Consider the following 12,360-nt stretch of genomic DNA (forward strand, 5'->3'; position numbering starts at 1 on the left):
TGAAAACCATTAGCTTCCTCCCACCCAAGTATGTAGGAGGAAGAAAGGGATTACTTGATTCATTGGAGTATTGTCAACTACACTGGCAATCAGTTTATCAGGATAACATGGAGGACTTGCTGTACAGAGATAGCAGAACTTTTATGACAAGCAACAAACTAGGGAGTAACTATAAATTTAAGAGGCCCAACACACCCATATGTCCATCAGTGTATCCTCAACTGATGGAGCCTGTGCACAACACAGAGGAGATTCAAGAGATACAGGTGGAAGGTAAAATATAAGCTAAGCTTGAAAATGACCTGAAGTTTGAATGAGTTCCCTAATGCACATAAAAATCTAGTAGCAGAAAGTTAAGACAAGTGTTTGCAAAGCAAACAAGCTTTGGCTGAAAACAAAACTGAAGACACAAGGATGGCCCAGACAAAGAAAATTAAAGAAATTTAAATAAAAAACAGCATAAACAAGAGCCATACATTGCAGACTAAAAAGCTGTAGCATATTTTGTTATACGTAAGTGATGGATCACTTGGTTCTACTCCTGAAACCAATACTACACTGTATATTAACTAATTTGGATTCAAATAAATAAATTAAAAAAGGGAAGTCTTAGCTAATATGGTAGGACAAGAAAAGGGAATAGGAATTATAAAAATTTTGAAGAAATAGTACTGTTTGTGTTCTCAGATGACATGATGGTCTATGTATAAAATCCCAAATAATAAAAAAAAACCCTCCTAGAACTAATTAACATTTATAGCAAGGTTGCAAGATATAAAATTAACATATATACTGGGTGCCTGGGTGGCCCAGTCAGTTAAGTGTCCGACTCTTGGTTTCAACTCAGGTCACAATTTCACGGTTCATGAGTTTGACCCCGATGTGGGGCTCTGTGCTGACAGCAGGAAGCCTGCTTGGGATTCCTTCTCTCTCCCTTTGTCTCTGCCCATTCCCCTCTTGCCTACACACACATGCTCTTTCTCCTCTCTCTCTCAAGATAAACTCTAAAAAAATTAAAAAAGTAAAATTAATGTACAAAAGTCAAATCACCTTGGTGGGCTGAATTGCATATTGTTTTCCTTGAAGTGATGGAAGAAGTGAACAATGGTAAAAACCTCTATGTTTGGGTTTGGGGTTTCTACTAACTCATGAGTAGTAGCCAATGGCTTGGCCTTATGGTCAGAGTCCAGGGGCAATGGAAACTTGACCTATTAAAGGGATGCCTGTATGGGGGCATGGCCCTATGGAGATTTGAGGAGTGACTTAAAGTAGGACATGTTGATGCTCATCAGAATCCCCTTGCAAGTTCAGAAGGTGATTGAATTGATAATCAGATATTCCCATGTGATTCCTTGTGATGGCCACCTGGGTCCACAAGATAAAGGTATGTAGGGATATTGCAGCAATACAAAGATGGACTGAATTCAGACACATTCTTCTTGCAACCTCTGAGGCACGAAATGCCAATAAGAGCTCTTCTGTCTGTCACTAAAAGAGACAAAGACTGCAGATGGATATGTGACAGGTTCCCTGGTGGGAAGGTCCTGATCATATCCGACAAGTGATACTGATGCTGGTAGCCCTGGGAAGCTACACATGGGTCCTAACAGAGATAGACTCTGGCCTGGGGTTTGCTTGCTTGGTGGTAGATTCAAATGCTCAGAGTGCTATTAGGAAACAAAAACAAAAACAAAAACAAAAACAAAACCTGAAACAGAAGTTTTTCACCAATTTGAATTGTTGACCATCACTTGTTTAGACCAAGAAACACATTTTACACTCTATAATGTCAAAACTATGGGCAGAGAGATATTCTTCTCAGACTACTAGTTTGATAAAGAATTGGAAACTTTGTCTAAAATGGAGGGAGATAAAGGCACGAGGTCTTACACACCTTCATGTGGGTATGCTCACACTCAACATGAGTGAGGCTAAAAAGAGTGCCCCCTCTTGGTAGATTTCTGTTTTTCTAGTGTATCCAAGTCTGAAAATACAAGGCAAGGAACAAGCATAATTCCTAAGTAAGAAACCAAAACTATATGTTGTCTTTATATCAGAATTCCGAAAGGCCTTGATGGGGAAGAATGTACCTTTACCCCATCTGGCAAAATTTAGGCTAACCATAAATGCAGCTATATTGCCTGTGGGTAAAGATAGTCCACTAGTTCTGTACCTTTTTAATCTTACCCTATGTGAACAAGAGTGAACTGAGGGGAAAGGACTTTCTAGATAGACTAGCATTGTTGCCTGCAAGCTAGATCAGCACAGTAACCAAGCTTAATGTACCTTCCAAAGCTGGAACAATTTGTGTGCAAATGGAAACAAGGGGGAATAATTGTAAAGGATAGAGGAATGAATAATTGGGTTATTTAATGAGAGAAACCCAATATTACATTAACAGCTCAAAAGGGACTAAACCAGAGATGATACTGTCTTAGCTTGATGGTATTAGATGCCTGAAAGAACGAAGTCAGTCTAGATGCCACATAGGGCTATTACACAGAGAATTTGCCTCTAACAACATTCCAATATTTGGGCTCAGACCATCTCACTAATTCCTATCTAGCATGTTCAGTTAATATTGCTTGAAGGGCATATTTATACCCTTCTGTTTTATAAAACCAAGTACGGGTTACATTCCCCTCAGATACAATGTTCATCTCCATAATAACATCAGGTAAAAGAGATGCAACCATTTCACATAAAGTTTTTATGTATACCAATTTCATAATCTTATCAGCCCTCATATTTTTATGTTCTCCCAATCTATTTTAGCTCACATCAAGACTTCACCAATGTGTTTTTGGTACCACACTCCCTAGGGTTTCCGTATCAAGGAGTGTTGGAAATTTCTCCCCCTCATTTCCTGACCATTTTACCCATTCTTGTGAAAAAGTCTTTGGGAGACATCCCTAGTGAGAAATCAAACCGAGGGATTCAGGCCCTTTTGTCAATCTTTAACTCAATCTGCTTAACCACTACCACAAGCACAAGTGATTTCTGGTCTTGTTTCTCATTGTAATCTCCACCTTAATGCTTTTTAAAATTTTCCAAACTGAGAAAAATATAATGAGCTTGTTCAGGAACTTCAATATTGGGGGACCAGCAGGAGGTCCCTTTTGTTTACCCCACCTCTGGTAGTGCGGTATTAAAACCTTTGTTTTTGGAGCACCTGGGTGACTCAGTCAGTTAAGTGATAGACTTTGGCTCAGTTCATGATCTCATAGCTCGTGAGTTCAAGTCCCACGGAGGGGTCTGTGCCATCAGTGCAGATCCCACTTTGGATTCTCTCTACCCCTCTCTCTTTTCCCATTCCCTGCTCACATTCTCTCTTTCTCTCTCAAAAATAAACAAGCATTAAGAAAACACCTTTGTTTCAACCCCATCAATGTCTGTTTTATTCACCCCACTTATTAATTGCTATCTAAGGATTTCCACCATTCTGGGATCCATTTACAGTCGCACCAAATCCATAAAATACCTAGGAATAAATCTAACCAAAAAGGTAAAAAGTCTATACACTGAAAACTATAGAAAGCTTATGAAAGAAATTGAAGAAGACACACACACAAAAAAAAAAAAAATGGAAAAAGATTCCATGCTCTTGGATAGGAATAACAAATATTGTTAAAATGTCGATACTACCCAAAGCAATCTACATATTCAATGCAATCCTTATCAAAGTAACACCAGCATTCTTCACAGAGCTAGAACAAATAATCCTAAAATTTGTATGGGACCAGAAAAGACACCGAATAGCCAAAGTGATCTCTAAAAAGAAAATCAAAGCAGGAGGCATCACAATCCCAGGCTTCAAGCTATACTACAAAGCTGTAATCATCAAGACATTATGGTACTGGCACAAGAACAGACACTCAGATCAATGGAACAGAATAGAGAACCCAGAAATGGACCCACAAACGTATGGCCAACTAATCTTTGACAAAGCAGGAAAGAATATCCAATGGCATAAAGACAGTCTCTTCAGCATGTGGTGCTGGGAAAACTGGACAGCAACATGCAGAATAAACCTGGACCAGTTTCTTACACCATACACAAAAATAAACTCAAAATAGATGAAAGACCTCAATGTAAGACAGGAAGCCATCAAAATCCTCAAGGAGAAAGCAGGCAAAAACCTCTTTGATCTTGGCCGCACCAACTTCTTACTCAACACGTCTCCAGAGGCACAGGAAACAAAAGCAAAAATGAACTACTGGGACCTCATCAAAATGAAAAACTTTTGCACAGTGAAGGAAACAATCAGAAAAACGAAAAGGCAACTGACAGAATGGGAGACGATATTTGCAAACGACATCAGATAAAGGGTTAGTATCTAAAATCTATAAAGAACTTATCCAACTCAACACCAAAAAAACAAATAATCCAGTGAAGAAATGGTCAAAAGACATGAATAGACACTTCTCCAAAGAAGACATCCAAATGGCCAACGAACACATGAAAAAATGCTCAACATCACTCATCACCAGGGATATACAAATCAAAACCACAATGAGATACCACCTTACACCTGTCAGAATGACTAACATTAACAACTCAGGCAACACCAGATGTTGGTGAGGATGCAGAGAAAGAGGACCTCTTTTGCATTGTTGGTGGAAATGCAAGCTGGTGCAGCCACTCTGGAAAACAGCATGGAGGTTCCTCAAAAAACTAAAAATAGAACTACCGTATGACTCAGCAATTGCACTACTAGGAATTTATCCATGGGATAGAGATGTGCTGTGTCAAAGGGACACATGCACCCCAATGTTTATAGCAGCACTATCAACAATAGCCAAAGTATGGAAAGAGCCTAAATGTCCATCGATGGATGAATGGATAAAGAAGAAGTGGTATATATATATACAATGGAGTATTACTCGGGAATCAAAAAGAATGAAATCTTGTCATTTGAACTACATGGATGGAACTGGAGGGTATTATTCTAAGTGAAATTAGTAAGTCAGAGAAAGACAAAAATCATATGACTTCACTCATATGAGGACTTTAAGAGACACAATAGATGAACATAAGGGAAGGGAAATAAAAATAATATAAAAACAGGGAGGGGGACAAAGCAGAAAAGACTCATAAATATTGAGAACAAACTGAGGATTACTGGAGCGGTTGTGGGAGGGGGGATGGGCTAACTAGGTAAGAGGCATTAATGAATCTACTCCTGAAATCATTGTTGCACTATATGCTAACTAATTTAGATGTACATTTTTAAAAATAAAAAATTAAATTAAAAAAAAGAAAAAGTACATACAATATAATTCTATTCACATAAGGTTTAAAATCTGTCAAAAATTGATTCATGTAGTATTTCTCTTTTGGAAGTATAATTACTAGAAAAAATCAGGTTGAGTGTTCTGAGGTACTCATAATATCCTGAGCCCTGGATTTGGTGTTGACTATATGGTTGTATTTAATTTAGAAAATTCTTTGAGCTGTATAATCATGGCATGCATCAATTTCTGTTTTTATGTTATACTCCAGTAAAAATTCACTAAATAATAATAGAAGAAATCAAGATACTTGTAAACTTTGGAAAGAAATATTGATTAGAAAATATTGAGGATTCTCTTGGATTCTGGCAGGATATGTTTTGAGATAGCTCTCCATCTATCAATTCATCCATGCATCATTCAATCACTCATGTGGTTAGTTTTCATTTTTACAAAAAAGGAGATCCTAAAATATATATTCTACTTGAGTTGTTCATTCCCTATATCATTGAATTTATCAAAGTCTATCTCATTCTTTCTAGTAGTGACACAGTATCACATTGTATGGATATCTTATAACTTAATTTAGCCCTTGTCCTGTTGATGGACCTTTATGCTATTTCTCTTTTTTTATCACAAAACTGCTATAATAAAATTCTTTTATTTGCAACCTTTATGATCTAGGTGAGTCTTTTGTCCCAAAAATTTTATTTAAATTCCAGTTAGTTAATATATAGTGTAATATTAATTCCAGGAGTAGAACTCAGTGATTCATCAGTTACATATTACACCCAGGGCTTATCATAAAAAGTGCCTTCCTTAGTACCCATAGCCTATTGAGTCCATCCTCCACCCACCTCCCCCCATCAACCCTCACTTTCTTCTCTATTAAGAGTTTCTCATGGTTTACTTCCCTCTCTCTCTCCTTTTTCACCTTCCCATATGTTCATCTCTTTTGTTTCCTAAATTCCAGATATGAGTGAAATCATATATTTTTCTTTCTCTGACTGACTTATCTTTCCTAATTTTTAAATTAAATTCTATTACTGTATTACTTTTTTAAAAAATATTGATGTCATAAATATGCCAAATGTAGTAAGCAGTACTCAAAACATGTACACAGTTAGCATAATAATTAAAAATATGCATAAAAGACAAGAAATCTGACAAAAGCTCCATCACTGTTTAGGGTTATGAACTTAAATGTCCTTTTATTTTCCCCATAAGAGTTTGCAATGTATTAAAATTTCAATCATTTACATAAATATTATATACAAAATAATTAAAGTGAAAGAAATATGTTTTTTTAAATATTCAGTGAATATCTACTGATTTCTATTTCATTTTTAGATATAATTTTTATTGAAGAAGGCTACAATGCACAGCAAAACAACTGGCTTATTCTGAGTTTCTACATTGTTCTTCCCTTTATCATAATTTTCACCATTATGATCATGAAACGAAATGAAATGAGAAAATCATGCAACAGACAAAATGCAGAATATGAAGGGTAAATATGACTATGCAAATAATTTATGATCTTAAATTGTACTGCTCATTGACCTATGAAATAAATCCATTATATAATATTCCTAAGTTATATTCATTCCTTATATTCATTAGTTATATTCATTTCTAAGTATGCATTATTTTTAATCTAATGTAAAAGGCATTTTTATAATTTTGTTTTCCAATAGATTGTTTTTAGCATACTGCAGCAAGTCAAAATTTTGGCTGTTCTAGAACTGTTTTCCCAATGAATATTTACAGTATTTAGATGTTGTGTTCAAACTTTCATTAATTCCTGAACCTCAAAATATTTCTCTTCAGTAGTTTCAAATCCTGTGAAAAAAATCCCTTCAGAATTCCTTAGAAATTAGATACCATTTCTTATTAATTTCTACATGCTATTCTTATTTTTGTCCTTCTTCTCTTCTGATGAAATTTATCACCAGTAAAACTATCCAGTTTTAGGTTTCTCAAAAATTTTAATTAATTAATGGTTTTTCTAGTGGATGACCTCTCCCTTGATGTCAGTGGGTAATTTAAGTCCCCTACTACAACTGTACCGCTATATCTCCCTGTAGATCTGTTAATATTTGCTTTCTATATTTAGGTGCATATATCTTGTTTGGATTGACCCCTTTGTCATTATATAATGCCTTTCTTTATCTTTATTACAGTCTTTGCTTTAAAGTCTCTTGTACATCCCAGCTTTCTTTCTTTTTTTTTTCTTTTTGATTTATTTATTTAAATTCAAGTTAGTTAACATACATTATAGTATTGGTTTCAGGAGTAGAACCCAGTGATTCATCACTTAACATATAACACCCAGTGCTCATCTCCACAACTGCCCTCCTTAAGGCTCCTCACCCATTTAGCCCATCCCCCTATCCATCTCGCCTCAAGCAACCCTCAGTTCTCTGTCTCTAAGAGTCTGTTATGGTTTGCCTCCCTTTCTGTATGTGAGATAGGAGATGGTAATTGTGTCTAATATTGTGTTTCTTATATATTTTTTAAATTTTATTAGTGAGGCTGCAAATCTTTATTTTCATCTGGGCTGCACCATTTTTTTTCTACACAGAAATTACTTTCATGTCATTTGGCCTCTTTTCCCTATTTGCTTATATTTTATCTTTTACAGGAGTTGTATATACACGTATATATAGTTTACTAATGCTTTTTTTATTTGTACATGAATATCCTCTCCCGATTCTTACTGAGTTTATAAAGTAATTAGAGAATTGGTAGCTTAAAGTATTGTGTATTTCTATCCTCAACATGTATCATAGGAATATATTAAAAAAATATCAAAAGATTTTTCATCACATAAAAGGCTAATAGTGACGACACAAATTGCCCTATTGTCTGATCCAATTAGACCCAATTGCCCTTGCAAGAGTAGTCTTTGAGGCTTGTTTCTTTCTGAACCCAAAAGGACGTTTCTTAGCTGTCTCTTTTCCTGGTTTTCTCTGTTAAAATTTTAGATGATCTGTAATTTAGCTTGTTCTCAATAGCTTCCAGCCTTATATTAATTGTTTACCAACATAATCTCCATAGTGTATGACAGTGTCCTTAGGGTTGGACTTCTTCACTTTCTGTTCCCAATAAATCACTTACCTTGAGAGAGCTACCAATCCAACAATTTCACTCTTGGAGATTTATCTCTGAGAAATGAAAATCATTCTCTCACACAAACTTGAACACAAATGTTCATAATGCCATAATACAGAATACCCCAAATCTGGAAATTAAGGTCATTCAATGAATAAATCATTATACAACCTGTGGTAAACCCATACCACCACACACTATACAGTAATAAAAGAAAACAAAGTATTAATAGAAACAATTTTGAGAACACTAAAGGGAATTATGCTAAGTGAAACAAAGCCCTTTTCAAAAGGTTAGATACACTATGATTCCAATTATATAAAATTCTTGTCATATTAAAAATGACAGTTTTTGAGGATAGATTAGTAGTTGCCAAGAGATAGGGATAACGGAGAGAGTGGGTATGTCCGTTAAAGAATAGCAACAAAAGCTTTTGTTGATGGTACAGTTCTGTATCTTGATGTGGTTATAATTACATGAAACTACACATGTGATCACATTGCATAGAACTACCTGGGCATAAACATACACACATATGCATGCATGTCTAAATTGTGCAATCTGAGCAATCTCTGTAGGTTGCGTTAATGTAAATTACCTTTTCATATTATACTATAGTTAGGCAAAATGTTATCATGGGAAAAGCTGAGTAAGGGGTACATGAAAGCTTTCTGTACATGTCTTTGCAACTTGCTATGAATATGAAACTACTTAAAAATAGAAGGTCAAAAATTGGATTGTAGACATAAATTTAATAAGTTAAATTATTCAACTTTCTAATGAACACATAAAAAACTCTACAGATGTAGGGCAAGATAAAAAATTCTTTCACATGAGAACAAATCATGATCCATAAGAAAAATTTGTATGTGATACAAATTAAATGTATTTGATCTGAAAAATATCCTGCTAAAAAGGTAAAAATACAGGCTTCAGTCTGATAGAATGTATTTGCAAACCATATATCCCACAAAGACTTTATATCTATATCTTAAAAGTTCACCAACAGTTGAAAAAATGTGGGGTTAGAAAAAGACAAAGATGTGAGCAGAGAATGGACTAAAGAGTATGTACAGATGGCAAGCAAGCATATTAAGTTATACTTAACATGAGTAGTTACTTGGGTAATTATTAAAACAACAATGAGATAATATCACACTTCCCCCAATAGATTAAGATAAAAAATATTAATATAGTAAATACTGATGAGGATACAGAAAATTGGATCACTTGTACATTGCTGGAGGAAATGAAAACCACAGAGCTACTATGACTACAATTTGTCAGCCTTATCATACAACCCAATAATTTCACTCTTGGGTATTTACCCTAGAGAGGACTTTTACATTTATGCAAAAGTACTGTGCATGAACATCCATAGCAATGTTATAATTTTTAGTTATCAAATTGATAAAATTGGATAAAAATTATCCAATTGATCTTTTGATGGATGACTGGTTTAACAAACTGTGGAATATTCATACTGCGGAAGCTACTCAGGAATAGCAAGAAATTATTAATACATAACACAATTTTGATGGATCTAAGGAAATTACATGAGAGAAAAAAACAAAGTTCAAGAGATACCATACAATACCATTTATATAAAGTACTTGCATTACAATTATAGAAATGGAGACCAGATTAGTGGTTGCCAGGGATTAGGAATTGGGAGTAAGGCAGGTAGGTGTACCAAGTAGGGATTGTATGGCTTTGGTGGTGATGGAACAATTCTATATGTTGATGTTGGTGTTGGACACACTAATTTATACATGTAATAAGATAGAATACATTAATACACATATAAACACAAGTCACTGAATGTAAAAAATGATAAAATCTAAATTAACTCTGTGGAATATACCAATGTCGATTTCCTGGCTTTGATAATATAATCATGCAAGATTTTACCATCAGGAGAAACCAAGTGAAAGATACCTTTTTATCCTTGTGTATACACACATTAAATCTCCCAGTAAAAAATTTTAAACTTCCTATAAATCTATAAGTATTTCAAAAAATTAAGCAAAATTAACATTTGCCCCCCCAAAAGCCTATTAAATGATTCCCAAGAATCTAGAAAAGAGGATAAAAAGAATGACAACGATAATATATAGCGAGGTGTTATATTGAAACTCAACCATAGAGAGTCAATAAATTTTATCTAAATAAATTTAGTCTAAATACTAATACTAATTTCATCTAACTACTTTTAGTCTAAATACACCAATTAAAAAAGCCCTAAAAAACAGAAAATGTGGGGCACCTGGGTGGCACAGTAGTTAAGCTTGGTCCAATTCGATCTTGGCTCAGGTCATGATCTCACTGTTCATGAGCTCAAGCCCCACATTGGGCTCGGTGCTGATGGTGCAGAGCCTGCTTGGGATTCTGTCTGTCCTTCTGTCTGCCCCTCCCCTGCTTGTGCTCTCTATTTCTCTCTCTCTCAAAAATAAATAAATAAACTAAAAAAATGTTTTAAATAACAGAAAATGTAAAATTGGATAAGAATCAAGATAAATATATGCTCTCAGCAAGAAATCCACATTCAATCTAAAGAAACAAATGTGTTACAAGTAAAATATCTACCATGCTAACACTAACCAAAAGGAAGCTAAAATGGCTATATTTATGTCAGCCAACATAGTCTGAAGAAGAAATATTATAACAAGAGTATAACTTGATCATTATAATCATAATAAAAGAATAGTCTTTAAGAGCACGTATAATTCCTTCAGTTCTAACAGACTTTGCTTTATATATTTGAAATTCTATTATGAGCTGCATAAGAGAAAAAGACACAAATATAATTCGAAGTTTCAACATCTCTCTCTCAATATAAGCAGACTGGGGGCCCTGGGTGGCGCAGTCGGTTAAGCGTCCGACTTCAGCCAGGTCACGATCTCGCGGTCCGGGAGTTCGAGCCCTGCGTCGGGCTCTGGGCTGATGGCTCAGAGCCTGGAACCTGTTTCCGATTCTGTGTCTCCCTCTCTCTCTGCCCTTCCCCCGTTCATGCTCTGTCTCTCTCTGTCCCAAAAATTAATAAACGTTGAAAAAAAAATTAAAAAAAAAATAAAAAAAAATATAAGCAGACTGAAAAACAGTAAGAATATAAAAGAATTGAAAAACACTAATTAGCAGCATGACCTTTTAGAAGACCTCACTACAACAGCAGAAATCACATTTGTTTCAAATGCACCTGAAACATTTAACACGTTAGCCCTAAAGTGTGCCTTAAAAAAGTAACAAATTCAAACAGGTTCAGATCATGTGAAATATGTACTCTGAACAAATAGAATTATACAAAAATGTTTGGGAAAGTATGCCACATATTTTTCAGTAATTCACTGATCAAATAAAAAAATAAACAGAAAAATTAGAACATATTTGAACACTAATTGAAAATAAAAATACATGATAAAATTTGTCAGATAGATAGATAGATAGCAGTACTTTGGGGAAAAGTTATATTATTAATAATTTATATCAGAAAGGTAAGAAATTTTAAATCAACTACATTTTCCACACAAAAAAAGTATACAAAGAGGAACAAATTCAACCCCATATAAAAGGGAAATGAAATTATGAAATTTAGAAAACATCAATAACAAAATAGAAAACAGGGAAACAATGAAACCAGTGAAACAAAAAACTATGTTTTGGGAAAGATCTTTTTGGAAAAGTACTAACTGTGTAGCCACACTGGTAAGAATAAAGAGACAGTAGACAACAACAATACCAGTACCTAGAATGAGAGAAGAGCCCTCATTACTGATGCTATAGACAATGAAAAAAATACTGAGGAAATATTGTAAAAGTGTTAATACTAAACAGTCTGACAACCTAAATGAAATGGGCAAATTCCTGAAAGAATGAACTATCGAAGCTTATTCAAAAAGAAATGGGAAGGAATTAAGATGCTGGAGTCATAGTAGGACCCTAGGCTTGCCTTCTCCCTCAAACACAGCTAGATAAATATCAAATAATTCTGAACACCCAAGAAATCCATCTGAGGACT

The 12,360-nt window shown here is 34.7% G+C and overlaps 1 protein-coding gene across 1 annotated transcript in view; it reads left to right on the forward strand.

Annotated features, from left to right (window-relative positions):
* ADAM18 (ADAM metallopeptidase domain 18) overlaps nt 1–12,360 on the forward strand; it is a 164,963-nt gene that overhangs the window by 146,462 nt on the left and 6,141 nt on the right. Inside the window, exon 19 of the mRNA XM_043563577.1 lies at nt 6,582–6,741. Coding sequence (XP_043419512.1) covers nt 6,582–6,741 — 160 coding nt within the window. The remainder of the gene's footprint in view (nt 1–6,581; nt 6,742–12,360) is intronic.

Source organism: Prionailurus bengalensis, chromosome B1, assembly GCF_016509475.1.
Source record: "Prionailurus bengalensis isolate Pbe53 chromosome B1, Fcat_Pben_1.1_paternal_pri, whole genome shotgun sequence".
NCBI lineage: Eukaryota > Metazoa > Chordata > Mammalia > Carnivora > Felidae > Prionailurus > Prionailurus bengalensis.